A 25,693-nucleotide genomic window follows, 5' to 3' on the forward strand; every position below is an offset into this window, starting at 1 on the left:
CCTCCCGGGGGCGAAGTGTGGCGGGGGGGGGGGGGGCGAGGGGTGAGGCGAGGGATGCTCCCGCCGCGCGCGTGCGCTGTCGCCGCTCGCGGCCCGAGGGCGCGGCGCATGCGCACGGCGGCAGGGCCGGCGGCCGCTGCCCTGGGCGCGGGGTGTCATGGCGGCGGCCGGGGCCGGGGCGGGAGCTGCGGTGCTCGCCGCCTCCGTCCAGGACTTCGTGGCCGGGCAGCAGGACGGCCGCGCTGCGGAGGTGGTGGCAGGTACCGGGCGGGCGCGGCTGCGGGGCGGGGCCGGCCGTGGGCACGGCGGCGGGGCCGGGCCTGGGGCGGGCGTGGGCACGGCTGGGAGGCGGTGGGGCGGGTCGTGGGGGTGTGGGGTGAGCTTTGAGGGTGAGCGTGGGACTGGCTGTGGAGATGTGGGGCAGGACATAGGCACGGCTGTGGGGCAGGGCTTAGGATGCAGAATGGGGCAGGGCATGGGGAAGGCCGTGGGGCAGGGCAGGGTGTGGGGGCGAGGGACCGAGCGACTGAGCGTGGCCGTGGGTTGTGGGGCCGGAGCATGAGGCTGCGGTGCGGAGCATGGCTGTGGGGCAGGGCATGGGGGAATGGGCAGGGCCTGCAGCCGTGAGCTGGACATTGAAAGGAGGTGTGGGGGGCAGTGGGGTAGGCGTGGGGCAGCAGCTAGGGTGAGGGGCTCTAGGGACGAGGCCGAGGTGGGTGTGGGTAGGTGTGGGGCTGTTGGGAGCTGGGTGAAGGCAGAGCTGTGGGGTCTGTGGGGCGGGTCAGGGTTTTAGATGGTGGGTCTAGAGCATGGGGTGGGATTAAATGTGTGTTGGGCCTGCTGGTGGTGCCAGGGGCTGGCCTGGAATGGGGCTTCACGGTGGGGGGAGTGGCATGGGATGTGTGAGCTGATGGGAGCACGAGGCTGCAGGCCCCGGTACTGGAGGTTTGGGGTGCAGTGGGAGCTGCTGTGGGTGGTACTGGGTATGGTTGGCTGGGTAGTAGCTGTGGCTGGGTGGCAGAGAAGGCTCCAGTGGGAGGGGGTTCCTGGTCTTGCTGACATGCTGTGGGAGCTGACTGATGTGCTGGCTTTCCTGGCCCCTGCTTCTGGGACCAAGCTCTGACTGCCCTCACTGTGGTTTCCCCTCCTTTCCTGGCAGGGCTTGAGGCATTTGGTTTCCTTGGATAAATTGTCTACCTGCTTGGAGCAACAACTTTGTAACTTTGTTATATTAGGGAATTTGCAGCTTCAGGAGTGTGGCTGTCTAAGGATAAGGCGGCATGTTTGTGTTTCTAGGCAGTGGCTTCAGTGCGCTTTGGAAAGGAGTTGAGAGAGCAGAGAAGGACTACGTAGGTTATGTTACACAGAAGGGTACCTTACAGACCTTTCCCAAGGCTGATGGGTTGTGAACTGATCCGTGGTATCTCAGTGATGAGATGAGCTGGCAAAACAGGAAGGTAACCCAGTGGTCCGTGTAACACAGGGTGAAGAAAATGCCAAGGGAATTAGGAGGAATTCACTAAACTATGTGACATTCAAGATGTTGCAAAAGAGTTGTACTAAACCTCTGACATATTTGGGATAGACTGAGGGAAAGATAACCTTACAACTGCTGTTGTCATCTATGGTCGTGTTACAGAAGTGCCCAGAGAAAGCTTTGTCTCTTTGAAGACATACAAAGAGAAAGAGCCACCCCCGCCACCCCCCCCAGCTCTCGTCAGCCATATGGTGCTTGTGACAAACCTACCTTGACAAGTGAGGGAACCAGCAAGTGTCCTTTGGCCCCTCTGACCTCATATAGAATCACACATCAGAAAGTATTAAATTGCATCACGTATCCTTGAGCGAAAGGGGAGGTTTTTTCTAACCTTGTGGCCATTGTGCAATTGTTGGAAAAAATGCATTGAGCTTTCCCATGTGTTGCTGAGTACTAAATTGAGTGTAACTTGGCAAGTGGAAGAAAGGCCTCGGTGCTGTCACAGGCAGCTTGGGCTGCACGGGTCAGTGGGTGGCAGGAGGAGGCTGAAGTAATTTTTTTTAAAAGATAGGAGGAGAAGGATACTGCTGTTACAGAAATCTATCACACGCTCCCTGTGAATGCTGTGCTCACATTTTGAGGGTGTGGGGGAGACAAAATGGAAAGCCTGCAGAAGTGATTAATGTCTAGAAGGACACGGCATGAAAGGGGGACAGACGTGTTAGGAAAGGGAGCAGATTGATTCCAAGTAATAATACAGCAAAGGGTAAATGGCTTGCTTCTGTTTAGCCTCTGGGACTACAGGAACGCCAGAATAGGAAGGCAGCCCCTCGTGGTAAAGGGAGTGCTGGGATTCAAGGTGCGTAATTAACCTTGGGAACTTGCTGCTGCCAGATGTGGAGGCAGAATTTCCACAGGCTTGCCACTGTGCCTGCCGTGCTGATGAGGCAGGTCCAATTATAGCTGTGCTTGCGCTTAAGCCGTGGCCTGCACAGCTGTGCCTGCAAGCAGGAGGCAGCACTCAGAGGTTGCGCTGTCGGGGCTGGTGTGGTCGCTCCACGCAAGGCGAAGCTGGTTGCACCCCCGGGTCCCTGAGAACAGAGCGAGTTCTCTCGCTGTAGCTAGTGAAGGGGCTGCTAACCGCGGGGAGCATCAATAGCCGATTGTGGTTTGACCATTACACTTCAGCTCTTTCCTGCTGATTAGGAAACCAGCAGCTTTGTGTAGACACTGCTTTCAGTCTCTGAAAACGCAGAGAGGCAGAGTGCTTGGCTGCAGAGACAGCGTTTGTCTCAGACCTTCTCCACAGTGGTTCAGAGGCACGAGGGCTTTTCATGAGCTTACAGAGCAGGATGTTGGGATGCTGGGTGTGAAGGGACCGTATGAGCTCTCCTGGCAGCCCACTCTTGCTTTGTGCTGGTGCACAGCACCCGCTTGCTGTTGCACTGTTGTTGCACATCTTCTGCAAGAGATATGGCCAGTACCTTACAGCTGTCGCTCAAGGCACCCCCTGTTCAGTCTGTGCCTGTTGAGTCTGCGACGTGCTGGGCTCCTCTTCTTCCTCGCAGCTCCCCTTATCTGTTCTGTCCCTCAGTCCAGGCTCCCTCTCCCTGCTGTCCCAAGCGGGACTGGAAGCTCTATGTCTGGAGTCGGGGCTGCCTGCTGTCAGAAAACAGTCATCCCTTGTTCCATCCCCAGAGACCACTCTCTGATGAGCAGCATGACTTAATACTGGAATTAACTGCTTAGGAAGAGCCAGTAAACGCTAGCAACAACAGGAGACACTAGCTGAGAGAAGGCCTGGGAAAGCCCCAAATGAAACCTTTAGGCTTCTGAGCAGGTGGGTGCCCTGTCAGTCATGTAGGCAAGACTTCAGCAGGGCAGAGGGATGAACAGGGCCCTCTGGAGTGCCCAGAAGTGCTCCTGGGCAAAGACAGTGAGTCTCGGTGACTGAAAGGTGCTTTCTTTGTGGAGGAAAGCTGTTTTGTCCAGGTAGAGAGTGAGGGGTGCTGCTTGTTTCCCAGCAATATCCCTTGCCACCAGAGCTGCAGGTTAGAGGGCTGAAGGTAAGGCAGTCCCTTGTCCCCCACCCCATGTCTGACCACAGGGCATGCACAGAGCTTTCCTACTGGGAAGGTGTTGTGTTAGCAGTGGGTGGCGGGAGTGGAGAACCTGCCCTTCTGCCAAGGCTCTTGTAGGACGCAGCGGGTCCTTACCAAAGCCTCCCAAGGAGTGACTCTTCCCCCAGTTGAATTGCAAGAATATTGAGGCAGGAGGTGAGTGAGGCAACCTGGTGGGGTGTCTGAGTCAGAGCTGGTAATAGACTCCAGGAGTCCCAACGCTTTGTCTTCCTCTGACCACAAAGCCGCCTTTCTCCCTGCCCTCCATCTTGGAGGGAGTCTTGTGCAGGTCTTGCTCAGCATAGCATGGAGGTGGCAGAGCCAAGGTGGGAAGCCATGTGATCGTTCGTGTCTGGGCTGTTTGCTTGGCCAGTTCTCTCTCGGGAAGCATCTGGGGAGCTGCCCTCTGTCTCCTCCTGGCATGCTCACATTAGAGAAGCATTTTTTGGCATCTCAGCGAAGTGGAGCACAGCAAGGCTGCTTCTCTCAGGAGCCACGCATTGGTCACAGATGCAGCCAGGCTGTGGCGAGAGGGCAGAGGCAAAGTGCAGGCAAGTTCACCCCTTGCTGCCAGCTCTCAGCTGTGATCCAGTCAAGGCAGCTCTCGGTCCCAGACATGTTTGCAGGCAGGGCTGGAGGCAGCTACACCAGCTGAGCACACATGGCTCCTTCGGTGCTTAGTGAGGTGCCGGCACCCAGCCAGCCTTTCCTGCTCTGGTGCTGGGGCCGTTCCTGGCATCTGTCTCCAGTGACGTGCATGACTGACGGTCTGGGAGTCTTTTTGCTTCACTCTCTTTACCTCCTTTCTGCAGGGGTGAAAGATGGAAGTTGGACTGTGCTGCAGCTTGTGGAAGCCCTGGGGTAAGTAAAGCCTTATACATGTTATACATCACGTATACATCCCCTTGCAAGGGAGATTCCCACAAGGAGGGACAACGAGAAGGAAAAGTGTGCTCATCCAGGATGAGCTAGCTTCAGCACTGGTAGGCACACTGCAGCATACAGGCCTGCAAGGATGTTGTCCGTTCACAGCACAGGGCCTGGGTGGTGCTTTGCCCTCCCAGGACTTGGGCTGTTTGGGAAAGAGCAGGGCCGGAGCAGCTCTTGATGCTCTCCCAGGACGAGGAGAGGTATTGTGGCAGGCAGCAAGCCACAGGGCACTTCTCGGTTGAGACTGTCCCCAGAAGGAGCTGCCTGAGCCCACAGCTGCACATCACCATGTCACAAGTTGCCTGGCACTCAGCTTTTGCTTCTGTCTCCGAGCTGTCATGGCCTGGGAGTTGGGGAGGCTCATTTCTCTGAAGCTGGGGGCTGGGTTTGCCTCATTGTAAGAGGATTTGCCCTTTTTCAGCCCTTGTGATCTTGGGAGCCTGAGTTTCAGGTGCAGAGCATGGGCAAGAGCAATTTCTTTGGTCCGACTTGAGAACTTGGAATTATTGCTGTGTGGCTCTGGGGCTGGGTGCATGTGTGCAGCAGCACAGTCAGGGGAAGAGGAGTCTGCTCCCACCGTGCCAGCAAGTCAGGCAGTATTGGGCCACCGCCCCTCTGCCCAGAGAGCAGCACCTCTTTGTTTTTATAATGTGTCTGCTCAGGATGTGCTTCCTGCTTGGGTGTTCCTGCTCACAACAGGCCTCTTGGGCTTTCTCCCCACTTGGGCTAGGTCTTGCCTGGAGAACACAGATCCTCGGATGCGAGGGCGAGGCATCCAGCTGCTGTCACAAGTCCTGCTCCAGTGTTACTCCCTGCTCCAGGAGAAGGAAGGTAAGGGCTGCTCTGGGCCTTTGAGTGCTGCTGGCAGGTTGGGGGCAAAGCCTGTGCCACTCAAGTGTCTGTCCTGCTGTTGGCAAAGGGTTTGGTTTAGCATCATGACAACTTTGTACATGTCTCTCGAGTCAAAGGCCAAGGAGGACACAGGCCCTCACGCTGCAGCCTTTTTGCCAACCTCACCACACAATTTGGGTCACTCCCTGAACGCACCAAAGCCCTGGGCTGCAGCTGATGCCCCTGGCAGTGTGTGGGTGTTGCACACCCAGGCGTGCTCAGCGCCATGTGGGACGTCTTGGGGACACATCTGCATGTCAAAATCCTTGGGTGGTGATTCAGTGCAGGAAAACCATCATTCACAAAGCAAGTCACGACGCAGCCTTGTGGCCTGCCCAGGTTAACTCTGGGGGAACCCTGGGGCCTAGGGAGGAGGGGAGATTGGCATAAGGATGAGAGTGGAGTGGAGGACTGGGGTGGGGAGAGAAAGATGCCCTGTTCGTGACACGCAGAAGGTTTGGCTGTGTTAAATGCCCCATAGCAACTGGCTGGCAGTGGGGGAAGTCAGTAGGTGCTGCCAAACTTTCACTTGGACTGGGGGCCTTGCTGATGGGTAGCCGAACCTGTGCCAGCAGGCTGGCAAGGCAGGGGGGCCCAGCTAGTAAGTGAGGTGGAGAAAGGGAAGGATGGAAGTAAAAGGTGCTTAGTCCTTGGCATTTGTCTCTGTAAGTCTCAGACTGGTGCCAGGCAGGGCTGAGAGCAGCTGTGCGGAGAGAATATACACAGACTAGCTACTGGTGTAGCTGGAGTCAGGTGTGATGACCGTGATGGGGACTGGGGTGCTCCGGAGAGGCAGCCAGAGGTGGGGAGGTTCAGTGGGGACGCCTGGCAGAGTCAGGGCAGCTGAGCGAGCTGGGTTAGAGCCATGTCACCAGGAGCTCTGGAGGAGGGTGGGCAGAGCCAGCTCCCTGGCAGGGCGCTGGTGGCTGCTGTGACACCCTCAGCTGGCCCTGTCTCCCTTCGTGTCCCTCCTCACGCAGTTCGTTTCTCAAGTGCTGCGTCAGGCTGCCTCCTGGGGGGGTGAGTTTCTGCAGCAGCTGTGGGCGCAGGATGCTGCTAGCCGGCTCTTCCAGTCTGCTTCCTGCTGCCACTCCCCAGGGCCAGGGTGTGCAGGCGCCCGTGGCCGTGACTCAGGGGCCGGGAACGTGTTGTGGAGCCAAGCGCAGGGAAGCTGGAGCTCCTGCTCCAGCCCTGCGCCCCACCCCACGACATCCTCCAGCCTCCACTGAACAGGCATCTCCTGCTTCCCTGCTGGCATCTGCACCCACGTGTCTGGACAGGCCAGGGCAAATGCCTCTCGGGTAGCTCCAGCACCTCTGCAGCGGCCAGAGGTGGGTGCTGCCCCGCTGCGGTCAGACGTGGGTTGCTGATGGGGGGAGGGTGAAGGTGTTGGAGCCAGGTGGGTGCACCCAACAGTGGCAATTCGTGCTGTTCACCAGTGCAAGATGTGCTCGCTCTTCATCTGGCAGCTGCTTTTGGCAGACCTGGGGCCGGCACCCAGCAGCTGCATTTCCTGGGACTAATGCATGTTGGTGTCTGTTTCTGACAGTGCTGCATCTGGTCCTGTTCTATGAGAATCGGCTGCAAGACCATCACCTTGTGATCCCTTCGGTGCTCCAGGGACTCCGAGCGCTGGTGAGCTTGCGTCCCACAGTCTGCAGCACTGGGAGTGCAACACCTGGGTACAGGTTGGAGCAGCATGTCGAGCAGGGCCCAGCTGGGCTGTCACCTCCTGCCCGGTGACATTGCCATATCTCCTCCGTGATCCTGCTGTGTCCCTTGCAGAGGGGCAGGGGAGAGGAGATTGCCTTGATCTCCTGCCCTGTGCTGGTATTGGGGCAAGGATTCCCTGGCCGCTCTGGGGAGCAGCACAGATGATAGGCATCTTGTTCTGTCCTGTCTGTGGGGGTGAGCTCTCCCTGGCATAGGAGAGGATCCTGCAGGTGGCTGCTGTACAGAAACATAAAGCTCCATTATATGGCTACCATCATGGTTTTCTATTCTTGCTTTTCTTTTCCTGTCCCCAGAGCATGTGTGAGGTGCTGTCCCCAGGGCTAGCAGTGTCTGTGCTCAAAGCCATCTTCCAGGAGGTACATGTGCAGGTGAGCAACGTGATTTCCCATCGTCCTGTCCCTGCTCCCCGGGTGTCTGGGGTTGGCCTGCCTGCCCTGAGGACTGAGCACATTCAGTGGCAGTGCAGCGTAGCGCATCCTTCCCGCAGCAGTGCAGTGCTCCTGCGCAGCTTAGAGACAGCGTGTCTCACTGCAGAGGGAGAGGCAGACAGCAGCTGAGGATCCTGTTTGGCCCTTGTCCTCTCTTCTCTCAGCCCTGGGGGGGTTATTTCCTTTGCTCTGTTCTGCAGGCTGTGTTTAAGTGCCCTCAGCACCCAAATTCTCCAGTTTAAGATTGTTTACGTTGGCAGGGCCTTGGGCAGTATGTGTGGCCATGGTGTGACTGTGATAGTGCATTCATGCAGTGAGGGACACTGTCATGTTCAGGTGCCATTGCATAGGCATGTGCACACTTTGCATGTGGTAAATGGGATCTGTGTGCCAGGAAGCAGCAGCTGAGCTGCTGGGGGTCCTGCCCTCTTTCTCAAGGGCATGTGCTGCCGTTGCGTGGTAGGTAGCAATGCTACCATGTGTGGAAGCTTGTTTTGATTGCTCTGCTCCTCCCTCCAGTCCCTGCTGCAGCTGGACCGCCACACAGTCTACAGCATCATCACCAATTTCATGGGCACCAGGGAGGAAGGTGAGGGGGCAGATGCCAGAACCATTCTGGGGTTGTCCAGGCTGGGAGAATGGCTCACTTTCACCTTTTCAAAGGCTCTGTTGCTCTGTCTGGGGAGAGCTGGAAGGGCTGTGGGACTGCGGAAACCTGGCTGATTTCATGCCACGTTGGTGAGGTCTTGTGTCCTGCATCTGCTCTCGCTCCTTCTTTCTGCAGAGCTGAAGGGCCTGGGTGCCGACTTCACCTTTGGCTTCATCCAGGTGATGGATGGGGAGAAGGATCCCCGCAACCTGCTGGTGGCCTTCCAGATTGTGCGTGATCTCATTGCCAAGAACTACGCCCTGGGTGAGCCCGTGCCTGCCGTGCAGAGCTGACTGGGGGACATGTTGCTTTTCTCTGAGTTGTCGGAGGGATGGCCCTTGGGTCTGACCAGGGCTGGGGTTGTCCCTGACATGCTTCAGAAGCTGCAGAGCTAGTCTGTTGTGGGTGCTAGGCATAGCTGCTGTGCCTCTTTTGCCCAGCATCTCTGCTCATGTCCTCTGCCCTTCCCTTGCAGGTCCCTTTGTGGAGGAGCTGTTTGAAGTGACATCCTGTTACTTTCCCATTGATTTTACTCCAGTGAGTGGGTCTGCCCTGTGCCACAGCCTATTCCTTCTGGCATTTTCTCAGGGGGTCGTGTCCCCTCCAGGAGATGGGAGGGGAGGATGGGCAAGAGTCTTGGCTGGGCAGTGTTTAGCTGCAAGCTGTGGCACCCAGGCTGACAAGCTGGTGCCAAGCTGGCTGCAGTGACTGGCATCGCTGCTGCCTTGCTGGAGATGAGGTGATGCAGCCTCGGCTGATGGCTGGATTGGGAGGTTTCCTGACCGGTGACCTGCTCGCTCTGCTTCCCTTCCAGCCCCCCAATGACCCTCATGGCATCCAGAGAGAAGACCTGATCCTGAGCCTCCGGGCTGTACTGGCCTCCACACCTCAATTTGCTGAGGTAGGAAGCTTCTAGGGGGTTCTTGAGCACCCCGCTGTTCAGAGTGCTGTAGCTCCTGCTATGGCTCCATGGGAAGGGAACAGCTGGGACAAGGAGCCTACACTAGGGCAGCCCTGTCTCCTGCTGGGGCTGGGCATGGGGAGAGTGCTGACGCTGGTGTCCTGGGAAGGGGCTGCCTGTTGCAGGTATCCCTCAACCTCTGCTCTCCTGGCAGAGGTTGAGCTTGCAGCCCCGCAGGGCCATGGACAAGGTGGTGCAAGGGGTGGACTGAGTTTAAGTGCCTCTCTCTGCAGTTCCTTCTCCCTCTGCTCATTGAGAAGATGGACTCAGACCTGCAAAGTGCCAAGCTTGACTCCCTGCAGACTCTGGTAAGGAAGGACCCCTACACCCTTCAGCCCACAGCTGACCTGTGGCAGCAGCAGCCAGCCACCTGTGGGTCCTTCTCCCTGCCAGCCAGAGACTGTCCCTTGCAGAGCCACGATTTCCAGGGTCCTAGTTCAGCCTACATCACTCTTTCCTCTTTTTCTCTCCCTTGAGTGGTTTGTGCCGTTCAGCATGAGCTTGCAGGATGGGCAGTGTCCCTGCTCTGTGTCCTCCAAGTACTGGCTTCTCTCTGATGCTTTCTCCTGGCTCCCTCTTGCAGACTGCCTGCTGTGCCATCTATGGGCAGAAGGAGCTGCAGGAATTCCTCCCCAGCCTCTGGTCATCCCTGCGCAGGGAGGTGAGTACTGCAGGGCCCTTAACAAATGCTCCACCACAGTTGGGCTCCTGCTAAGCAGGAGTTCACAGCCAGACCAGGCGGGTCCCATATCTCCCAGCAGCACCCACCTGTGGCCTTGGACAGCCCCAGCTGAAAAGTGGGGGGACAGGCCAGCCCTATCAGCATGTCCCGGGGGCTTGGATGTGCCACACTGCATGTTCAGAGCACGTGGGAAGTGAGGCGGGAGCCTGAGCCCTTCTGCTCACGTTGGGAGCATGAAGCCTGCGGTTGGGGTCAGCACAAAGCTTAGCTCATCCTATGGTGTCTCCTGCAGGTGTTCCAGACAGCAAGCGAGAAGGTTGAGGCGGAGTGCCTGGCCGCACTGCATGCCCTCTCTGCCTGCCTCTCCTGCTCCGTGCTCAGCTCTGACACCGAGGATCTCCTGGATTCCTTCCTCAGCAGCATCCTGCAAGGTAGCTAGGAGAGAGACCTACCCTGCCCCGAGCAGCCAGGCCTGCAAGCATGCTCCTAGCTAGAGATCTGCCCTCCTGTTCTCTTTGAAGCCTCTTTCTTCTCTTTCTAGCCCTCACAGCCACTGTTGGCTTCTCCAAGGTAATTGGCTGCACAAAGGGAGGAGAAGGGGGCACAGCAGGAAATGCCTGTTGGATCGAGTTGCTTTCTTCTCTGCTGGGGCTGGGGCATCCAAGGCTGTGCTGTGGGCTTGGAGCTGGGGGAAGCAGCTCTGCTAGGGAGGCTGTGCGGCAGCTCAGAGCTGCGCCCCGGCAGCACGTCCCAGCCCAGATATCAGCTGTGTCCCTCCGTGCAAGGCAGAGGAGCTCTGCCAGCGCAGCTGACACCCAGCCTATCTCAGATTGCAGGCACCATCTGTGCGAGCCCGACATGAAGCTGGTGTGGCCAAGTGCCAAACTCCTGCAGGCAGCAGCAGGTGCCTCCCTCCGTGCCTACCACTGTGTTACCAGCAGTGTCCTGCCCCTGCTGCTGGAGCAGTACACCAAGCACCCGCAGGTGAGGGGCACCCCAGGCTCTGCGGTCACAGGCAGCAGGGCTGAGTGCAGCTGCTGGCTCTGCAGGGCTTGGTGGGAGCAGGGTATGAAAGTGGATGTCCTTCCCTGGCTGCAGGTGGGGACCCTGTGGGCACCCTCTGGCCTTGCAGCGCTGGGCTGAGGCATAGCTGTGTCCCAGCAGTGACAGTGATCTGGGTTGCTCTTTTGTGTCCCTGCAGAGCAGCCAGAGGAGGACAATCCTGGAAATGCTGCTGGGCTTCCTGGAGTTGCAGCAGAAGTGGGGACATGTGGAAGAAGGTGAGGCTGGCTGGTCCCTCTGGAGGCACCGTGTCCCAGGGGACTGCTGGCTCTGACCTCACCTTCCCCATATGCTGACAGAGGAGGAAGGCTCATTGACCTGGGCGGCTGTATGTGCAACTCTCTACCATGTCCCAGGGACCCTGCATGGCTAGGTGTCAACCAGCAGGGCCCCAGAAAGGGTGTGTCAGGTGCTGTGGTGGTGGCTGTGCGGTGACAGCCAGGTGCAGGCAGTAACTCCGTGCCTCTCTCTCTAGATGAGAGCACTCTGCTGTCGCTCCGAGCCCCGGTTTGCTCTGTGGTGTTCTCGGCGCTCACGGATCCCAGTGTGCAGCTGCAGCTGGTTGGGATCAGGGCACTGACTGTCCTGGGCTCCCTGCAAGGTTGGTGCCTTGTTTCCCTTGGGGAGGCAGAGGGAGGTGTCACCCTGTTCTGAGAGACATGGTGCCACATGGCTGCTGGGATGTCCTTGCCTGCTGCCTGTAGGTGAACAGGAGCAGTGGCAGCATTTCCTACCCAGGCCATGAGCTCCAGGGACACTTGGTCTCTCTCTTGCCCGTTTATGCTGGGCACCGTGTATCTCTGGTGTTTGGCATACTGCTGCAGTGCTGCTGGCCTGGACAAAGGGGAAGGATGCTGGCCAGAACACTGGCATCTTTGCCTTTGGCCGAGGGCGGGATTCCTCTACAGCTCTTGTTCCAGGCTTCCTGTCTCCCTCCGACCTGGAGCTGGTTGTGGATCACCTCATCCGTCTCGCTCTGCATGAGGAGGATTCCCAGAGCAGGTGAGGGGCGGGCTGGTGCCACTGCAGTCACCCAGACTCTGGGGAGAGGAACAAAGCCTGGCTTTGCTGCAGAGAGGGGCTGTAGTCTGGTGGAAGGTACAGGAACTGTCTGAACTAAAAGACTATGTGGGTGTAAGAGCAAAGGGATAAACCAGGTGATTTATAGGCTGGAAATTAGAAAGTCTGCGCCTGTCAAAGTAGGGGACTCTGCTCTGCCTGCCAGTAGGGTGGAAAAGGCAGGTTGCTGAAAAATAGGTTTCTGGAGGCACCTTCTGGCCCAGATCTGTACAGCTGGTGTCCAAGCAGCCCCAGGTTTGCAGTGCTCACGTCAGCCCTCCCACTCTCTTCCCCCCCTCGGCAGCGAAGCAGCGATGGAGGCAGCTGGATCTCTGGCCCCCCTCTACCCAAAAGTTTTCTCTGGACACATGGTACCCAGGCTTGAAGAGGAGCTGCAGTCAGGTAGGGCTGGCAGCCTTGGGAAGGAAGTGACATCTGGTTTTCGGGTGAAGCCTGTCCCATTTGGCTCCTACCAGTCACTGGGGCTGTGCCATATGGCATAGGTCAGCGGCTCTCCTGCTTGGGGGATTCCCAGCGCAGGCACTGTGGTGCTGGCATAGGGAAGGCCGTGCCTGGTGCTGGCAACCAGCCTGTGCGGCCAGGATCAGCCCTGTGGGGAGGAGCTGCCCAGCCACAGAGCAGGCAGACTGCCTTGGGCCTGGCATGGGCTAGTTCTGCTGTGCTGCTTCATTCCGTCCACCCTGGCAGGGTCTGGGCCCTGAATGCCCTTGGGAGAGGGGGCCTGGGGTCACCCCAACACCCCTCTGAGATGTGTTTCCTCTTCAGAGCGGCAGGAAGAGAGCCCCCGTGACCGCTGCTCCCTGCGGCAGCGCTGCCTGCAGGCCCTGGCAGCTGTGTCCACCCACACCAGCATCGTGACGGAGACTGTCCCTGTCCTGCTGCAGCATTTCCGGAAGGTGCAGAAAGGTAACGCAGCCCGCAGCAGGCAGCTCCACGGAACTTGTTGGGGCAGGAGCTGCCTCTGTTACCACTGGTGGCTGGGAGAGTGGGGATGGCAGAGGTGCAAGGAGAGTGGGGATGGCAGAGGTGCAAGGAGCCTGGGGCTGGGCTGCGAATCCCACTGGTGGAGGGGGAGTAGGGAGGGCTGTGTTGCCCCAGAATCCCGGTGCAGATCAGGGCGGTGGGTGCTCAGACTGTTTGATGTGATGGTGACTGTGCCCTGCAGGGAGCGAGGCCGGGAACGCCCAAGATATGGTCTCTGTGTGCCAGAGCCTGCACCGCGTGGCTCTGCAGTGCCAGCAGGACGCGGAGAGCTGCTGGTACTACCACCAGACGGTGGTGCCCTGCCTGCTGGCCATGGCCGTGCAGGCTGCCATGCAAGGTAGGTGCGGGGCTGGAGTAGCAGGGGAAAGCAGGCAGCTGCCCGGGCTCTCTGGGGTTCCCGACCCCGCAGCCAGCCCTGCTGCTGCCGCCGCCCTCTGGCAACCGCGGGCACTGCGGGCCCCGCTGCCTCCTGCCAGAGGCAGAGCAGCCCTGCCCCAGGGCCGGTGTGGGTCAGGGGGCTGTGCCTGCCTCCTCCCTCCGGGCAGCGGGCTCCAGCATGTCCCTTTCCTCCCCCTGCCTGCAGAGAGCACCCACCCGCTGCTGGGCAAGGCACTGCTGGAGGAAGAGGTGCTGGCTGCCATGGTCCCAGTCATCAGCGCTGCCACCACTCACCTGAGCCCTGAGTGAGTGATGCTGGGATGGGACGCCGGGCATTCCATCATGGGGAGGGGGCAGGCTGCGTGCCCCCTGCTGCTGTCTGTTCAGGGGGACCCTGTGCCTCCTGGGAGGTACCCAGGAGCTCTCTGGTGACCCTCCCAGAGCAGCACGTTGCAATGTCTCCTTTCTCCTAGGCTGGCTGCCCAGAGCGTGTCTCACGTGGTACCCCTCTTCCTGGACGGAGAGGTCTCCTTCCTGCCCCAGAACAGTTTTCCTTGCTCCTTCCAGCCCTTCGAGGTGTGTTGGGTGCTTGGGGCTGGGGTGCCGGAACAGGGGCAGGGAATGAGGATGTTGGCACAGGCTGGCAGCAAGGACCGTGATGACATGGGTGCTGTTCTTCCCCCGCAGGATGGGGAGTGCTTGGAGGCACAAAGACGCCTGGTTGCCCTCCTCATGGCCTTCGTCTGCTCCTTGCCCCGCAACGTAAGTTGGTGGGGAGCAGGGTGGAGGGACCCTGACCAAGCGGCCCCAGGCTGTAACATGCTCTATGTCTCCTCCAGGTGGCAATTCCTCAGCAGGAACGGCTGCTCCGTGAGCTGCTGGTGCTGAGCTGCTCCTGCAACTGCTCCTTCACGGCCACCACAGCTGCGAAGTGCTTTGCAGGGCTGGTGAACAAGCACCTGGCGGGTAAGGGGGCTGGGCAGGATGTTGTGGGTCCCTGCCCACTGCTGGCAGGGGAATGGCTCAGCCTGTCCCTTCTGTGTCCCCAGGGCAGCAGCTGGATGAGATCCTCCAGCTTGCAGTGAACAGAATGGAGCTCGGCCTTGCAGAGGGGCCCTGCCGAATGCAGGCGCTCACCCTGTTGCTCTGGGTAAGGCCTGCCGTGGGTGTGGGAGGCGGGAAAGCTGGGGGGGGCAGCCTGGCACTGACTCTGCTCTGCCTGCACAGGTAACCAAAGCCCTGGTGCTGCGCTACCACCCTCTGAGCTCCCGCCTGACAGACAAGGTAGGTGGCAGTGCGGGGGGCTGATGTCCAAGGAGTCTGCCTGCTCCCCCCACGGCCAGCTGGGAACCCCCAGCAGGAGGGCACCCGTCTCAGGGCTCTCTCCCTCGCAGCTGCTGGGCCTGCTGGGTGACACAGAGCTGGGCCCCACCGCGGCTGACGGATTCTCTCTGCTCATGGCCGAGTCCCCGGATGTGCTGCACAAGGGCTGCCACGCTGACGTGCGCATCATGTTCCGCCAGCGCTTCTTCACTGACAACGTCCCCAAGCTGGTGCAGGGCTTCCACGGGGCTGGCCCCGGTGAGTGGCCACCCACAGCCCAGTCTCGCCACTCCATGAGCCCTTACCCAGGGGACCTGACCTGGTGTCCCCCCCTTCCCCTGGCTGCCTGTAACCGTCTCTGCTCTCCACAGACGTGAAGGCCAATTACCTGAAGGGCCTGTCCCATGTGCTCAACCATCTCCCCAAGCCTGTGCTGGTGACGGAGCTGCCCACGGTGAGAGCCGGCCTTGGTGGCGGGGGTGGGGATTGTGACAGTGCAGAGTGCACAGCTGGGAGTTACTCATGTCTCCTATGTTCTCCCCACCCACAGCTGCTTTCTCTCCTGCTTGAGGCCTTGTCCTGCTCGGACCGTGTGGTGCAGCTCTCCACACTGAGCTGCCTCCAGCCACTGCTGCTCGAAGCTCCCCAGATCATGAGTCTGCACATCGACACACTGGTCACCAAGTTCCTCAGCCTCACCTCCAGCCCCACCATGGTGTGTGTGCCCCCTCCTTCACCCCCTGCCTGCCCCTTTCCTCTGCCCCTTGTGCTGCCCTCACCCCTGTCTGTTCCAGGCTGTCCGCATCGCCGCCCTGCGCTGTGCCCACGCACTTACCAGCCTGCCCACAACAGTGGTAAGTGCTCCTGTGGCAGCCTGCCGCCTGCTCCTGCATGTAGAGGGGCGGGGGGGGGGTCCCTGACCTCCTCCTGCGGGGCAGCCAGCACCCAGCTCTCTCATTAGGAGCCCTTTCTGTCCTACAGCTGCTCCCGTACAAGGCCCGAGTTATCCGGGCGCTGGCCAAGCCTTTGGATGACAAGAAGAGGCTGGTGCGGAAGGAGGCAGTGGCAGCACGGGGGGAATGGTGAGTGTGTGGGGCTGGAGCTGCCAGGGTGCTGGCATGTTGGGGATGTGGCTGATGGCACCATCTCTGTCCCCACAGGTTCCTACTGGGGAGCCCGGGCAGGTGAGTGCCCTGCATCCCTTCCCTGTGCTGACCGACAATCTGACCGGGCCCCCGCTAAGCTATCCAACTGATGCCATGGACCCTTGGAGCCCAGTACTGCCCAAGTGCTGGGGCTGGAGTGTGGGGGCTGGCAGACAGCAACCCTCACTGCAGCACCTTCCTGGCACCCACAGCGGGGAAGGAACTGTGCCACTTGTGGCTTGCCCAGCTGCTGCTGCAGCCAGGGACAGTGATGGACAGACTCGCCATGTGTGAGTGGAGAGGGCAGGCCTGTGCACGCGCGTACAGTGTGTGGCAACCCATGGGCCAGAAGAATAAATATATCTGTTTTGGTAATGCTGCGGGGGGGGTCTTCATGCAGCTTGGGCTGGGACCCCAGTGCCCTTCCATGTCGAGTAGCTAAAGGTGCTGCTGGTTACAGGCCCCTACTCCTCTTTCCATGCTGGGGAATCATGGGAGTCCCTCTCCTCCCCTGTCCCCAGAAGTCTGCACCTCCCACCAGGGAAAAGAGCCAGGCTCCCTTAAAAAAAAAAAAAAAAAAAAAATTTATTGGATGATCTTAAAAAGGCTCCCTGGGGAGTGCTTGGGGGGCAGTGGTGCCATCTGCACCCAGCCCTGCCGGAGAGCCGAGCTGGGCCCCGTGCTGGCCCATACCTGTGCTAGCGAGGGCAGCACCTTCAGCTAGAGCGGGGAGCAGCAGCTCTGCCACCTTTCCCCTGGGGCTGCCTGCAGCCACCAAGGAGCCAAGAGAGCAGGCGTCCAGGCACTGACACTGTCCAATGAAGTTTCCTGTGGCTCTGGCTCTGGTCAGCGATGTGTGCCAGCACCCGCCTTCCGCCAGGCACTTGGTCCAAAGGGAGCTGCAGTGGCAGAGTGGGTCCCCCATGCGCTCCCCTGCCTGCAGGGGGGGACGTCTGCAGCACCCAGGCCTCAGATGGCCAGGAGCGGTGCACGCTGCTTGGTCACGCAAGGAGGCAGGTCCCAGCTCAGGCCCGTCCCGTGGGGCAGGTGAGGAGAGGGCAGCAGGACGCGGGTGAGCCAGTGCCTGTGGGGAGAGGAGTGAGGCCACAGCAACAGTCTGAAGGCTTGGTGTTTCTCAGCTCTGCAGAGCTGAGCCAGGGCTGTGAGCCCATGTCCCCGAGCTGCCATGATGGCTGTGCTCCTCAGCTGGGACTCTCTTGGCAAAGGGGTGCTGGGTAGGCTAGAGCTTGCCACTGGGCAGGGCTGAGGAGCCACAAGGCAGCTGATGCCCAGGTCCTCTGTGCCTTGCAAAGCCCAGAGCAGTGGACAGCAGGGAATGCTCGCTGTCCTGCTCTGCCCCAGCTGCCCAAGGAGAGCCCGTGTCCCAGCACCCCCATGTGCTGCTGCGCCACCACCTTCCCAGCAGGGGCTTCCCTGGGGCTTTACCTTGGCATGTCCACACCCAGGAACACCTTCCAGTTATCCCAGCCCCCATAACTGTAGGGGTTCCTGAAGACCTGCAGGCCAGGGAGATGCACATCACGTCTCGCTCTGCCCCAGCCAGCCCTCCCGCTCTGCAGGCTGTGCTCACCTTGCCTTTCTTCTGCAGTCTCTGCCTCTCCTTCTTGTTGATGTGCCGCTCGATGCTGGTTTCCCCACGGGTGATGAGGGCAGCGTGCCACACTGTGAGAGCACCCAAGGCCAAAGCAACTGAGCTGGGGATGGGAAGGGACAGCAGGTTGCACACAGGCCTGCCTTCCTGGTGCCGCAGCTGTGGGGGGCTGAGGCTGCCTTCTTGTACCCACAGCTGCACAGGTGGGTCAGCTCATCTAATCTCCCATGACAGAGAGCCAAAATCTCTCTGTGGCTCAAGAGCTGGCAGGGCAGGGACGTCTGTGCTAAAGCAAGCCCGCTCAGCCCTGGGGCAGGCAGAGGGTGAGCAATGTCACAGGGCAGGGGGCTGCATGCTGCTTCCCCCAGCACCCTCGCTCCCAGCCCCTGGGCCCCCTTACCTGCAAAGGACCCAGAGGTAGACCACGCTCTTGTGGAAAGCTCGCTGGCGGAAGGAGAAGGTGGGTGGTGGGGTCTGGTAGTACGTCTGAAAAAGGACGAGAGCGGGGGGGATTACCCAAATTGCTTTATAGCTTGAAGCCAGACAGGGGGAATGCTGCACCCCTCACTGATGCAGAGCTCAGACAGCTAGAAAGGACTGTGGCTGGGGCCAACACAACAGCCAGGGTGATGGGGAGGCAGCCTGAGACAGCCACGAGACAGACAGACACCCGAGAGCTGGCACATGGGTGGGAAGCAGTGGGCTGGAAGTAAGGCAGCAGGGAGCAGCCATGGGACTCGTCAGGACACCGCAGCTGGTGCTCGGGGCAAGATGTGTACACACTGCTGCAGCTTCCCCAGGAGAACAGGGCTTGAGCAGCACATGCCAAGCAGCTGCCACCAGCCAAAGCCCCTGGAAGCTGAGTGCACAGGGAAGCAGACCCCAAGATGCTGGAGGCAGTGCGTAGAGCAGAGCTGTCCGGCCAGCCCCAGCTCTTTGACATGAGATGAGCACCAGGGCTGGTTCTGGCTGTGGGGTGCTCCCTGAGAGCAGGGACCCAGCCTGCAGGGCAGCTCTGCTCCACGCTGCCTGGAGCAGCTGGGGGGGCAGGGATGTCCCACCTGGTTGGCAGCCACCTGCAGTCTCTCCTTCTCAAGCAGTTTCATTCTCTAGGGGGATGGAAAACAGGGCACCAGTTACGTGTCTCAGAGGAGGGGTCCCTTTGCCCTCACCCCCCCGCAGGACCAGGGCAGCTGGGGGCCTCACAGGAGGAGGGAAAGGGGAAGCAAAGTCACTACAAGGCCAGGCCTGGCCCAGCCTTGTTCTGCAAGCTCAGCCTGGGGAGCCCAGGCAGCCTCAGTGCACAGCAGGGTGAGGGCCGGGGCCTGCCTTCTCACCTCGATGGCTGCGTAGGCATCCCGGAACATCTCCCAGCCGCTGATGCTGCAGTAGATGCAGCCCATGGTCATGAACAGGCAGAAGGAGAAGAAGTAGCGGTGGTTGTAGTGTCCTACACAGTTGTTTAGCCAGGCTGCCTCTGGGGTTAAAGGTATGTAACCGTGACAGACCACGGGTCCAAACCCACCCCAGGGACCAGGGTGGTTCTTCTGGGCCTGGGCCCCAGCACCCTTCCCCATGCTGGCTGACTTGGGAGAGGAGAAGGGCAGAGGGAGAAGGCGGAAGCAGGTCTGGCTGCCCCGGGAGAGTGCCACGGGTTAGTACGGCAGAAGGATACGGCAGTGGTGGTCCATCTTCAGCACGCACCTGGGAGGGAGGAGAGCAGCGCCAGTGTCAGTGCCAGCACAAGCACCGCGTTTGTGAGGGGGCAGGCAGCCCCCCCCAGCCCTGCAGGCTGTACGAGAGATGAGGCGAGAAGCTGGCAGAGCAGAGGGGAGGCAGCCCCGGTCTCACAGTGTGGCAGGGGTCAAGGAGAAGGGTCCCGAAGGCTGCCCCAAGTGCTGCGGTGAGCAGAGGGAGGGAGCCCTACCTGTTGCAGATGCTGCAGTGGTGGGTGCGAGCTGGCTTGGGGGCAATGCATTTCCTGCAGATGGAGACGCCGGTGAGATCGTCCTTGGCCTGCACACGGGTCAGAAGAGATTTGTGCACCCAAGCCCTGCACCCGTCTCCTGCTCCCCACATTCCTCACCTCCCCTGTGACCACCCCAGCCTAGCTGCCCTGATCTGGAGGAGGCCTCCTGCAACAACACCACCAGGCTGGTTTAGCTGTTCCCAGTGACCATCTGTAGCTGGTCTCCAGTGCCCAGCTGAGAGAGGCTGTACTGCCAGTCAGTGCCTCACCTGTGGTGGGTGCCCGGGCGAGGTGGTGATGGCCATGTAGTAGTGGAAGACGATCATGATGAGGTTCCAGTGTCCATAGGCGAGGTGCCAGCAGATCCAGGCAGGTGTGTAGGTCTGCAGGATGAGGGGCAGCAAGCAGATGTACACGATGGCCACAATGGAGCTCGTCAGCCCAATCACCAGTGCCACAAACACCTATGGGAGAGGGGCCTGGGTCACCAGAGTGGGCAGCACCTGCCCCTCACTGCCTGTGGAGAAGTACGGGCAGGATACAGCCACAGGAACCCAATCTGAACCACACTCAGGTCCCCACTCCCTTCCTGTCTAGAGCACAGGCAGCCCTGAGGCTCACTTGCCACAGCAGCACACTCACCCCAGCCCCCAGAAACGGGTGCCCCCCTGCCTGCTGGGGGTACTCACCACACCGAACCACCGGGTGACATGGTCCACCAGCCAGTAGATGGGCTCGAAGAGGGAGTCAAGCACCACGTCGCCGTTGGTGAAGGAGTTGTAGAGCAGGGAGCGGAGGCAGAGGTGCCCGTAGTGCCACAGCTGCTCTGCCTGCCGCACCAGCTTAAACCGCCGCCGCCGGCCCAGCCGCAGACACTTGAGGAGCAGGCGCATCACCGCTGCAAACATCCGCTGCCGGCTTCTCATCCCTGCCATGCCACACCTGGGGGGAGAGGAGCTCAGTGTGGGCAGGCCACCCCGCTGCCTAGCTGTCCTTCAGGAAGGGTCTCCCCTCCTGGACATGCTGATGCTGGTCGCGCAGCTCCCTGCACCGACTCCGCCAGTCGCCTGCCTGCGCAGCACGGCAGGGGCTCCCCCTTTACCCTGCACAAGGATGCAGAGCAGGGGGAGCTAAGCACAGACTCCTGGAGGCTGCGGGGCCACTGTCACTGGGACGGCTCTCTGTGTAGAGTGGGGGGCACAGGCCTCTCGGCATCTGGGCTCAGATGCTCTCTGGTCCCATCTCGTCTTTCCCGGCGGGGAGGGGGCCGGGGGAGTGACATGGAGAGTCTGACTCAGAGGAAACCAGAGAAGGCAGGAGCATCCAGGATGCTGGGCCAGTTCCAGGGACAATCCCAGACCCAGCCCTTCCCAACAGGTTCGGGAACAGGGGAACCTGCACAAGACATATGTGGAGGAGCCGGGCCAGGATTACCCCCCTCCCCTAGTCCCTCTCCTCACCACCAAAAAGCAGGGCCTGGATGCTGCTTCCGTTCACCTCAACCTCTGGACCAAGCCACAAAGGCCACCCTGCATCTTTCCCAACCTCACAGCCCCACTCCAAGAGTCCCAACACTTTTCCCCTTTCCCTGGCCTGGATCCACCTCGGACAACACCATGCACCAGCGAAGGAGCAGACTGGGGGCAGCCCCAGGCCAAGGCAAAGCTGCAAAGTGCTCCCCTGCCCACTGAGCCCCTCGTCCCACCTGAGAGCCATGCTAGGAGTGAGGAGGAACCCGAGCTGGCCCAGCAACTGGGAAAATGATCTGCAGGGCTGGGGCCCCCAGGCCTCCGTGCAGGCAATACCATCAATATTAAGCAACGAGGCTGCCCCAGGGTCCTGCCAAGGCATGTTCTGAGCCTGGGCCAAGTGCTTGCCTCGGCGTGGTGCCAGGCAGTGGTGCCACACCGCAGAGTCCCCCCAGCAGGGACCAGCTCCCTGTGCTGCCATGCACACTGCACAGCCCTCAGGGAGCAGCAGGGAGGGTGAGGGCGGGAGCTGCAGCATCCAGATGGGCTGTCCAAAGGAGGCAGGGGCTCCCCTCTTCCCTGCTGGACAAGCGTGGGGCTGACCCCAAGGCTGGGAGCAGCTGGACACAAGGACACCAGACCCACGAGCCCACAGGCATGGCTTCTGCCCAGGTTTCCTGTACCTTGGTAAGGGAGAGGTGGGATATGCAAACGCCAGTGCCACCCCCTTCCCCGTGTTTCCCCCTGAATCTGCCAAGAGCTTTCCTCTGCAACACATCAAGTGCAAAGTGGAGCAACAGCTTCCTGCTGTGCAGCCTTTGAGTGGCACTCGTCCCCGTGTTGTCAGTGTGGCAAGAAACAAAATGCTGCAGACAGCAGCAGGTCTTGGGGTCAGCCCTCCCCTCCAAACACACAGCACCTCCCTGCCCCTCAGAGAGGTTTCCTTGCCTACAACAGCCAGCAGCTGCTGAGCAGGGAGCCCACTGGGGATGCAGCCAGCCTGCCCCAGGGCAGGACAGCCCTCTGTTCCCAGGCACCTGCCTGCAGACAGTGGCACAGCCACAGGGATGAGGCTCCAGCAGAGCCACGCACCCTCCCTGGCCCAGTCAGGCACTGGGGCTTCAGCCCTCACCCTGCCCACAGCCCTCCCCACATCCCAGTGGGGCACTGAGCCCACGGGGGTGGGACAGCAACCACCAGCCCAGCCAAGACCACAGGCAACATCATGGCGGGGAGGAACCTTAGATTTGGTCCTACCCCAGGCATAGCCAGGGCCCCGCTCCTGCCGGGTCCAGCCACCCAGCCCCAGCCCTGTGGCACCCTCCAGTGGCGCCCAGCTCCCCCAGTTCAGTAGCACCCAGCCTCACGGCACCGAGACGCTCTCAGGCACCCATCACGCAAAGGCTGCCCGTACCAACAGCAAAAAGCCTTCAGCCCGACTTTACCCAGCCCCATAACACCCGGGGTCCTCAGCCCCACAGCACCCCCAGCCTCTCCAGGCCCACAGCATCCCCCCCATTGCCTCCCAGCCCGTCCAGGCCCACAGCATCCTCCGTCACCTCCCAGCCCCCCAGCACCCCCAGCCCTCCGGAGCCCCACGGTCCATCCCAGGCCCAGGACACCTCGCAGCAACAGCCCCGTCCGACCCCACCGACCTGCCGCCCGCTCCCCGCCGCCTGCCGCCGCCATGCCCGGCGGCCCGCCGCCCTCACGGCCCCACGGGCAGCGCCCGCCGCCCCGCGCACTGCGCTTGCGCGCCCGCCGCGCAGAGTATGCCGGGAAGCGCCTTCTGCCGGCGCCGGACTACAACTCCCAGCGGGCAGCGCGCCCACGCTCCGTGCCTGACGGGGGAGAGCCAATAGCCGCACCGCTTACGGCCCGGCCTTGCCTCCGGAGACCAATAGGGTGAGGACTTTCTGCGGGCGAACTCCCGGCAACCAAGATGGCGCCTCCCGCTCGGTACTGCGTCCCTGGTGAGTGCGGGCCCGGGCTGCTCGGGGAGAGGCGGTGGGGTGCCCGGGGTAGGGGAGGGGGAGCATGGCAGGGGGCGGCCTGGGGCCGCGGGAGGGAGGGTTCGTCCCCGGGAGTGCGCGGGAAAGGACTGAGCCGGGGCTGCCCCGCCGCGCAGCGTCAGCCGGGAGCGGGCACTGTGCCTGGGTGCAGGCAAGGGCAGGCCTGGGGCGGGGCGGAGCCTGGGACCCCCGGGAGCGGGACCCGGACGCACGGCGCCCTGGCAGCGTCGTCCCCTGAGCTCCTGTTCCTTAGGCGAGCGGTTGTGCAGCACGGAGGAGGCCACGGCGGGCAGTGGGACTTACACCCGGCACGGCTTCATCTTCTCCTCGCTGGCTGGCTGCCTGGAGAAGAGGAGCGAGGACAGCGGGGTGAGTGCGGACGCGGCCCGTGCTCTGCCCTTCCCCGGAGCCGGCCGCCGAGGCCGGGCAGCCCCTTCCCGATTGGGGAGTTGGGCTCCGAGGGGGCTCGGCCGGTGCCTGCTGTCAGCTTGGTCCCGCCTGATCCTGTGCGCGGGCTGTGCCCCGAGCTAACCCTCCCGTCTGCTGCCCCGCAGCTGCCCGTCGTGTCGGTGGTGAGAGACGCCGAGTCCCAGCTCCTGCCCGACGTGGGGGCCGTGGTGACCTGCAAGGTGGGAAGCCGGAGTGCGCTGCAATGGCAGACTGCTCAGCCTTTGCTCTCTCTGCCTCGAGCCGCCCTCTGTTCCCGTGCACATCTGGGGTGGGATGGGGAGCCCCTGGGGCTCATTCATACCCTCTGTATGACTCCCAGCAGAGCCCAGCAGCTCCCTTGGGTCCCTCGCTCACAAACCAGCCAGATATTGGCGTGGGGGACGCCTGCCTCTTGACTTCACCAGCCCTGAGGCTCAGGTGGGCGAAGGGGAGGTTTGTCTTTGCTGTCCCTTCCAGAGCTCTTTCTGGGGCAGAGTGCGTGGAGGGCAGTGCCTGGGGCAGCTTGGAGAAAGGTGGCACAGACCAGGGATTAGTTTCCTTACGGTCCTGGTGGTGGGAGAGGGACTGGGATCACAGCAGGTCTTGACCTTATTAATCTGTCTTGAGTTGCACAAGTATCATCTTCCTCGCCTGGCTCGCTGCCGGGTGTCCCACCTCCGCCACCACTACTTTGGTCACAAGGAGGAGGAGGAGGCTGAGTGAGACACGAGCTCCCCGCATACAGCCCCGTCCTGCCTGCACCCTGCCCTTTCCCTGCCTGGAGCGGGGTGTGCTGGGGTGAGAGCAGGCCTGCGCTGGCACTGATTCCTGGCACTGATTCCCCGTTTCCTCCGGGCAGGTTTGCAGCATTAACTCCCGCTTTGCCAAGGTGCACATCCTGTATGTCGGCTCCACGCCACTGAAATCCACCTTTCGGGGGACCATACGGTAGGGAGAGGGCTAGCTTCCCCACAAGACAGGGTGCCCAAGCGCCCCATCCTTGAGGGGGGAGGAAGGCTCTTCTGGGTGGCGTGGCCGGCTGCCCTGGCAGGAGCTCTGCCCCGAGCACCGGGCAGGTGTCCAGCAAGTCCTGGCGAGCGCCCAGGGAGGCCGGGGCAGCTCCTGCTGCAGGCTGGAGAGTCGCCTTCGCTCGCTGGCGCTCAGATCCCTCTGTCTCCTTTTTCAGGAGAGAAGATATTCGAGCCACGGAGAAAGATAAGGTCAGTGAGGTGCTGCCAGTGACTGTGCTACCGCAGCTGCCCCCACCTTCTGCTGGTGGGGGACACTGGTCCTGCCGCTGATGAGCACCCCGACATGCTGTGTGGTTTTGCCTGCTCTCTCCTGTGCAGGTAGAGGTGTACAAGAGTTTCCGCCCCGGTGACATAGTCCTGGCCAAAGTTGTATCCTTTCCCCTTGTGGTGCCGGCGGGGGGGACAGTGGGGTTTGCCGAGTCCCCTCAGGGATGCCTTTCCCTTAATCCCTGTCTGACCAGATCTCCCTGGGGGACGCACAGTCCAACTACCTGCTGAGCACGGCGGAGAACGAGCTGGGCGTAGTGGTGGCACGCAGCGAGGCAGGTAGGGATGGGCCATGGGCCCCAGGCTGGGATGGTTCTGCCTCATTGCTGCCCAAGGGGCAGCTGGTGCGGCCTCCTCCCTTTCCACATGGAGGAACGCAATTTCGGGAAGGGAAACCCCTGACGTGGTGTTCCTAGGGGTGCAGATGGTGCCCATCAGCTGGTGCGAGATGCAGTGCCCGCGGACACACACCAAGGACTTCCGTAAGGTGGCCCGGGTGCAGCCCCAGTTCCTGCAGACCTAGCAGCCCCCCAGGAGCTGCAGGGACCCTGCTGGGCTGGGGTCTGCGGGGCCAGAGCAGCCCCAGGGCTCCAAACTCCTCCACGTCCGCAAGAGGCTGGAACAGCCGGACAGGCCCTTGCTCATGGGATGGATTTTCTATTTCTGGATAATAAATATTTTTTGAGAGCTCCGTGCTCTGCTCAGTTACAGCCCAGAGGGGTGGCCAGGGCTGCCTGCAGCACACTGGTCTGGCTTCCACAGCGGAGCTGTTGAGGCGACAGCTTCCCCAGCACTGTGGCTGGGAGGAAGCACGTGTTCCCAGCCCGCTGCCGGGGAAGGGGCACAACCCAGCAGCTTTGCCGCAGCGAGGCGAACAGCCTGGAGCTCCGGTTTGTGAATGGGCGGTGCTGGCTCCAGGCGCTCGCCTCGCCAGGTTGGTTTCCCCACATCAGTGTCAAGCATGGAGAACAGCTTGTGTCCCTGCCCCTGCACTGATAACCGGTACAGGCTGTGGCTGCGCTCAACCCCCGGGGTGCCGCATCTCCTCCAGCCACACATG

The 25,693-nt window shown here is 61.1% G+C and overlaps 3 protein-coding genes across 12 annotated transcripts; 2 read left to right on the top strand and 1 right to left on the bottom strand.

Moving 5' to 3' along the window:
- Positions 1–105: 105 nt before the first annotated feature.
- MMS19 (MMS19 homolog, cytosolic iron-sulfur assembly component) lies at positions 106–16,219 on the top strand. Of its 4 annotated transcripts, none has more exons than XM_052798597.1 (31): positions 106–260; positions 4,410–4,458; positions 5,258–5,358; positions 6,968–7,053; positions 7,446–7,520; positions 8,100–8,169; positions 8,365–8,493; positions 8,705–8,766; positions 9,044–9,130; positions 9,424–9,498; positions 9,774–9,851; positions 10,165–10,303; positions 10,702–10,856; positions 11,074–11,152; positions 11,410–11,535; positions 11,843–11,936; positions 12,298–12,395; positions 12,780–12,920; positions 13,180–13,335; positions 13,582–13,681; positions 13,850–13,952; positions 14,064–14,138; positions 14,216–14,342; positions 14,426–14,526; positions 14,604–14,660; positions 14,771–14,957; positions 15,071–15,153; positions 15,250–15,414; positions 15,494–15,553; positions 15,681–15,781; positions 15,860–16,219. In XM_052798597.1, exons 1-31 carry the CDS (start codon positions 158–160, stop codon positions 15,885–15,887), a joined length of 3,090 nt encoding a protein of 1,029 aa, XP_052654557.1. In that variant the 5' UTR covers positions 106–157; the 3' UTR covers positions 15,888–16,219. The 4 variants fall into 4 exon arrangements, with proteins under 4 accessions (XP_052654557.1, XP_052654558.1, XP_052654559.1 ...); XM_052798598.1 differs by having other exon boundaries at positions 11,855–11,936; XM_052798599.1 differs by lacking the exon at positions 106–260 and adding an exon at positions 1,259–1,457.
- Positions 16,220–16,409: 190 nt separating this feature from the next.
- Positions 16,410–22,658, bottom strand: ZDHHC16 (zinc finger DHHC-type palmitoyltransferase 16). Of its 6 annotated transcripts, none has more exons than XM_052798603.1 (11): positions 22,550–22,655; positions 20,115–20,367; positions 19,695–19,808; positions 19,384–19,472; positions 19,132–19,160; positions 18,794–18,927; positions 18,518–18,565; positions 17,857–17,942; positions 17,436–17,559; positions 17,291–17,361; positions 16,410–16,928 (listed from the first exon to the last, which is right to left on the bottom strand). In XM_052798603.1, the coding sequence occupies exons 2-11, from the start codon at positions 20,358–20,360 to the stop codon at positions 16,814–16,816; spliced, it is 1,056 nt and encodes a 351-aa protein (XP_052654563.1). In that variant the 5' UTR covers positions 20,361–20,367; positions 22,550–22,655; the 3' UTR covers positions 16,410–16,813. The 6 variants fall into 6 exon arrangements, with proteins under 6 accessions (XP_052654563.1, XP_052654561.1, XP_052654562.1 ...); XM_052798601.1 differs by having other exon boundaries at positions 19,695–19,889; XM_052798602.1 differs by lacking the exon at positions 18,518–18,565 and having other exon boundaries at positions 19,695–19,889.
- A 95-nt stretch (positions 22,659–22,753) lies between these two features.
- On the top strand, positions 22,754–25,325 carry EXOSC1 (exosome component 1). 2 transcript variants are annotated; one of them, XM_052798610.1, is made up of 8 exons: positions 22,754–22,867; positions 23,160–23,275; positions 23,461–23,535; positions 24,195–24,283; positions 24,522–24,555; positions 24,685–24,735; positions 24,828–24,912; positions 25,050–25,325. In XM_052798610.1, the coding sequence occupies exons 1-8, from the start codon at positions 22,837–22,839 to the stop codon at positions 25,154–25,156; spliced, it is 588 nt and encodes a 195-aa protein (XP_052654570.1). In that variant the 5' UTR covers positions 22,754–22,836; the 3' UTR covers positions 25,157–25,325. The 2 variants fall into 2 exon arrangements, with proteins under 2 accessions (XP_052654570.1, XP_052654571.1); XM_052798611.1 differs by lacking the exon at positions 23,461–23,535.
- Positions 25,326–25,693: the final 368 nt, after the last annotated feature.

Source organism: Harpia harpyja, chromosome 10, assembly GCF_026419915.1.
Source record: "Harpia harpyja isolate bHarHar1 chromosome 10, bHarHar1 primary haplotype, whole genome shotgun sequence".
NCBI lineage: Eukaryota > Metazoa > Chordata > Aves > Accipitriformes > Accipitridae > Harpia > Harpia harpyja.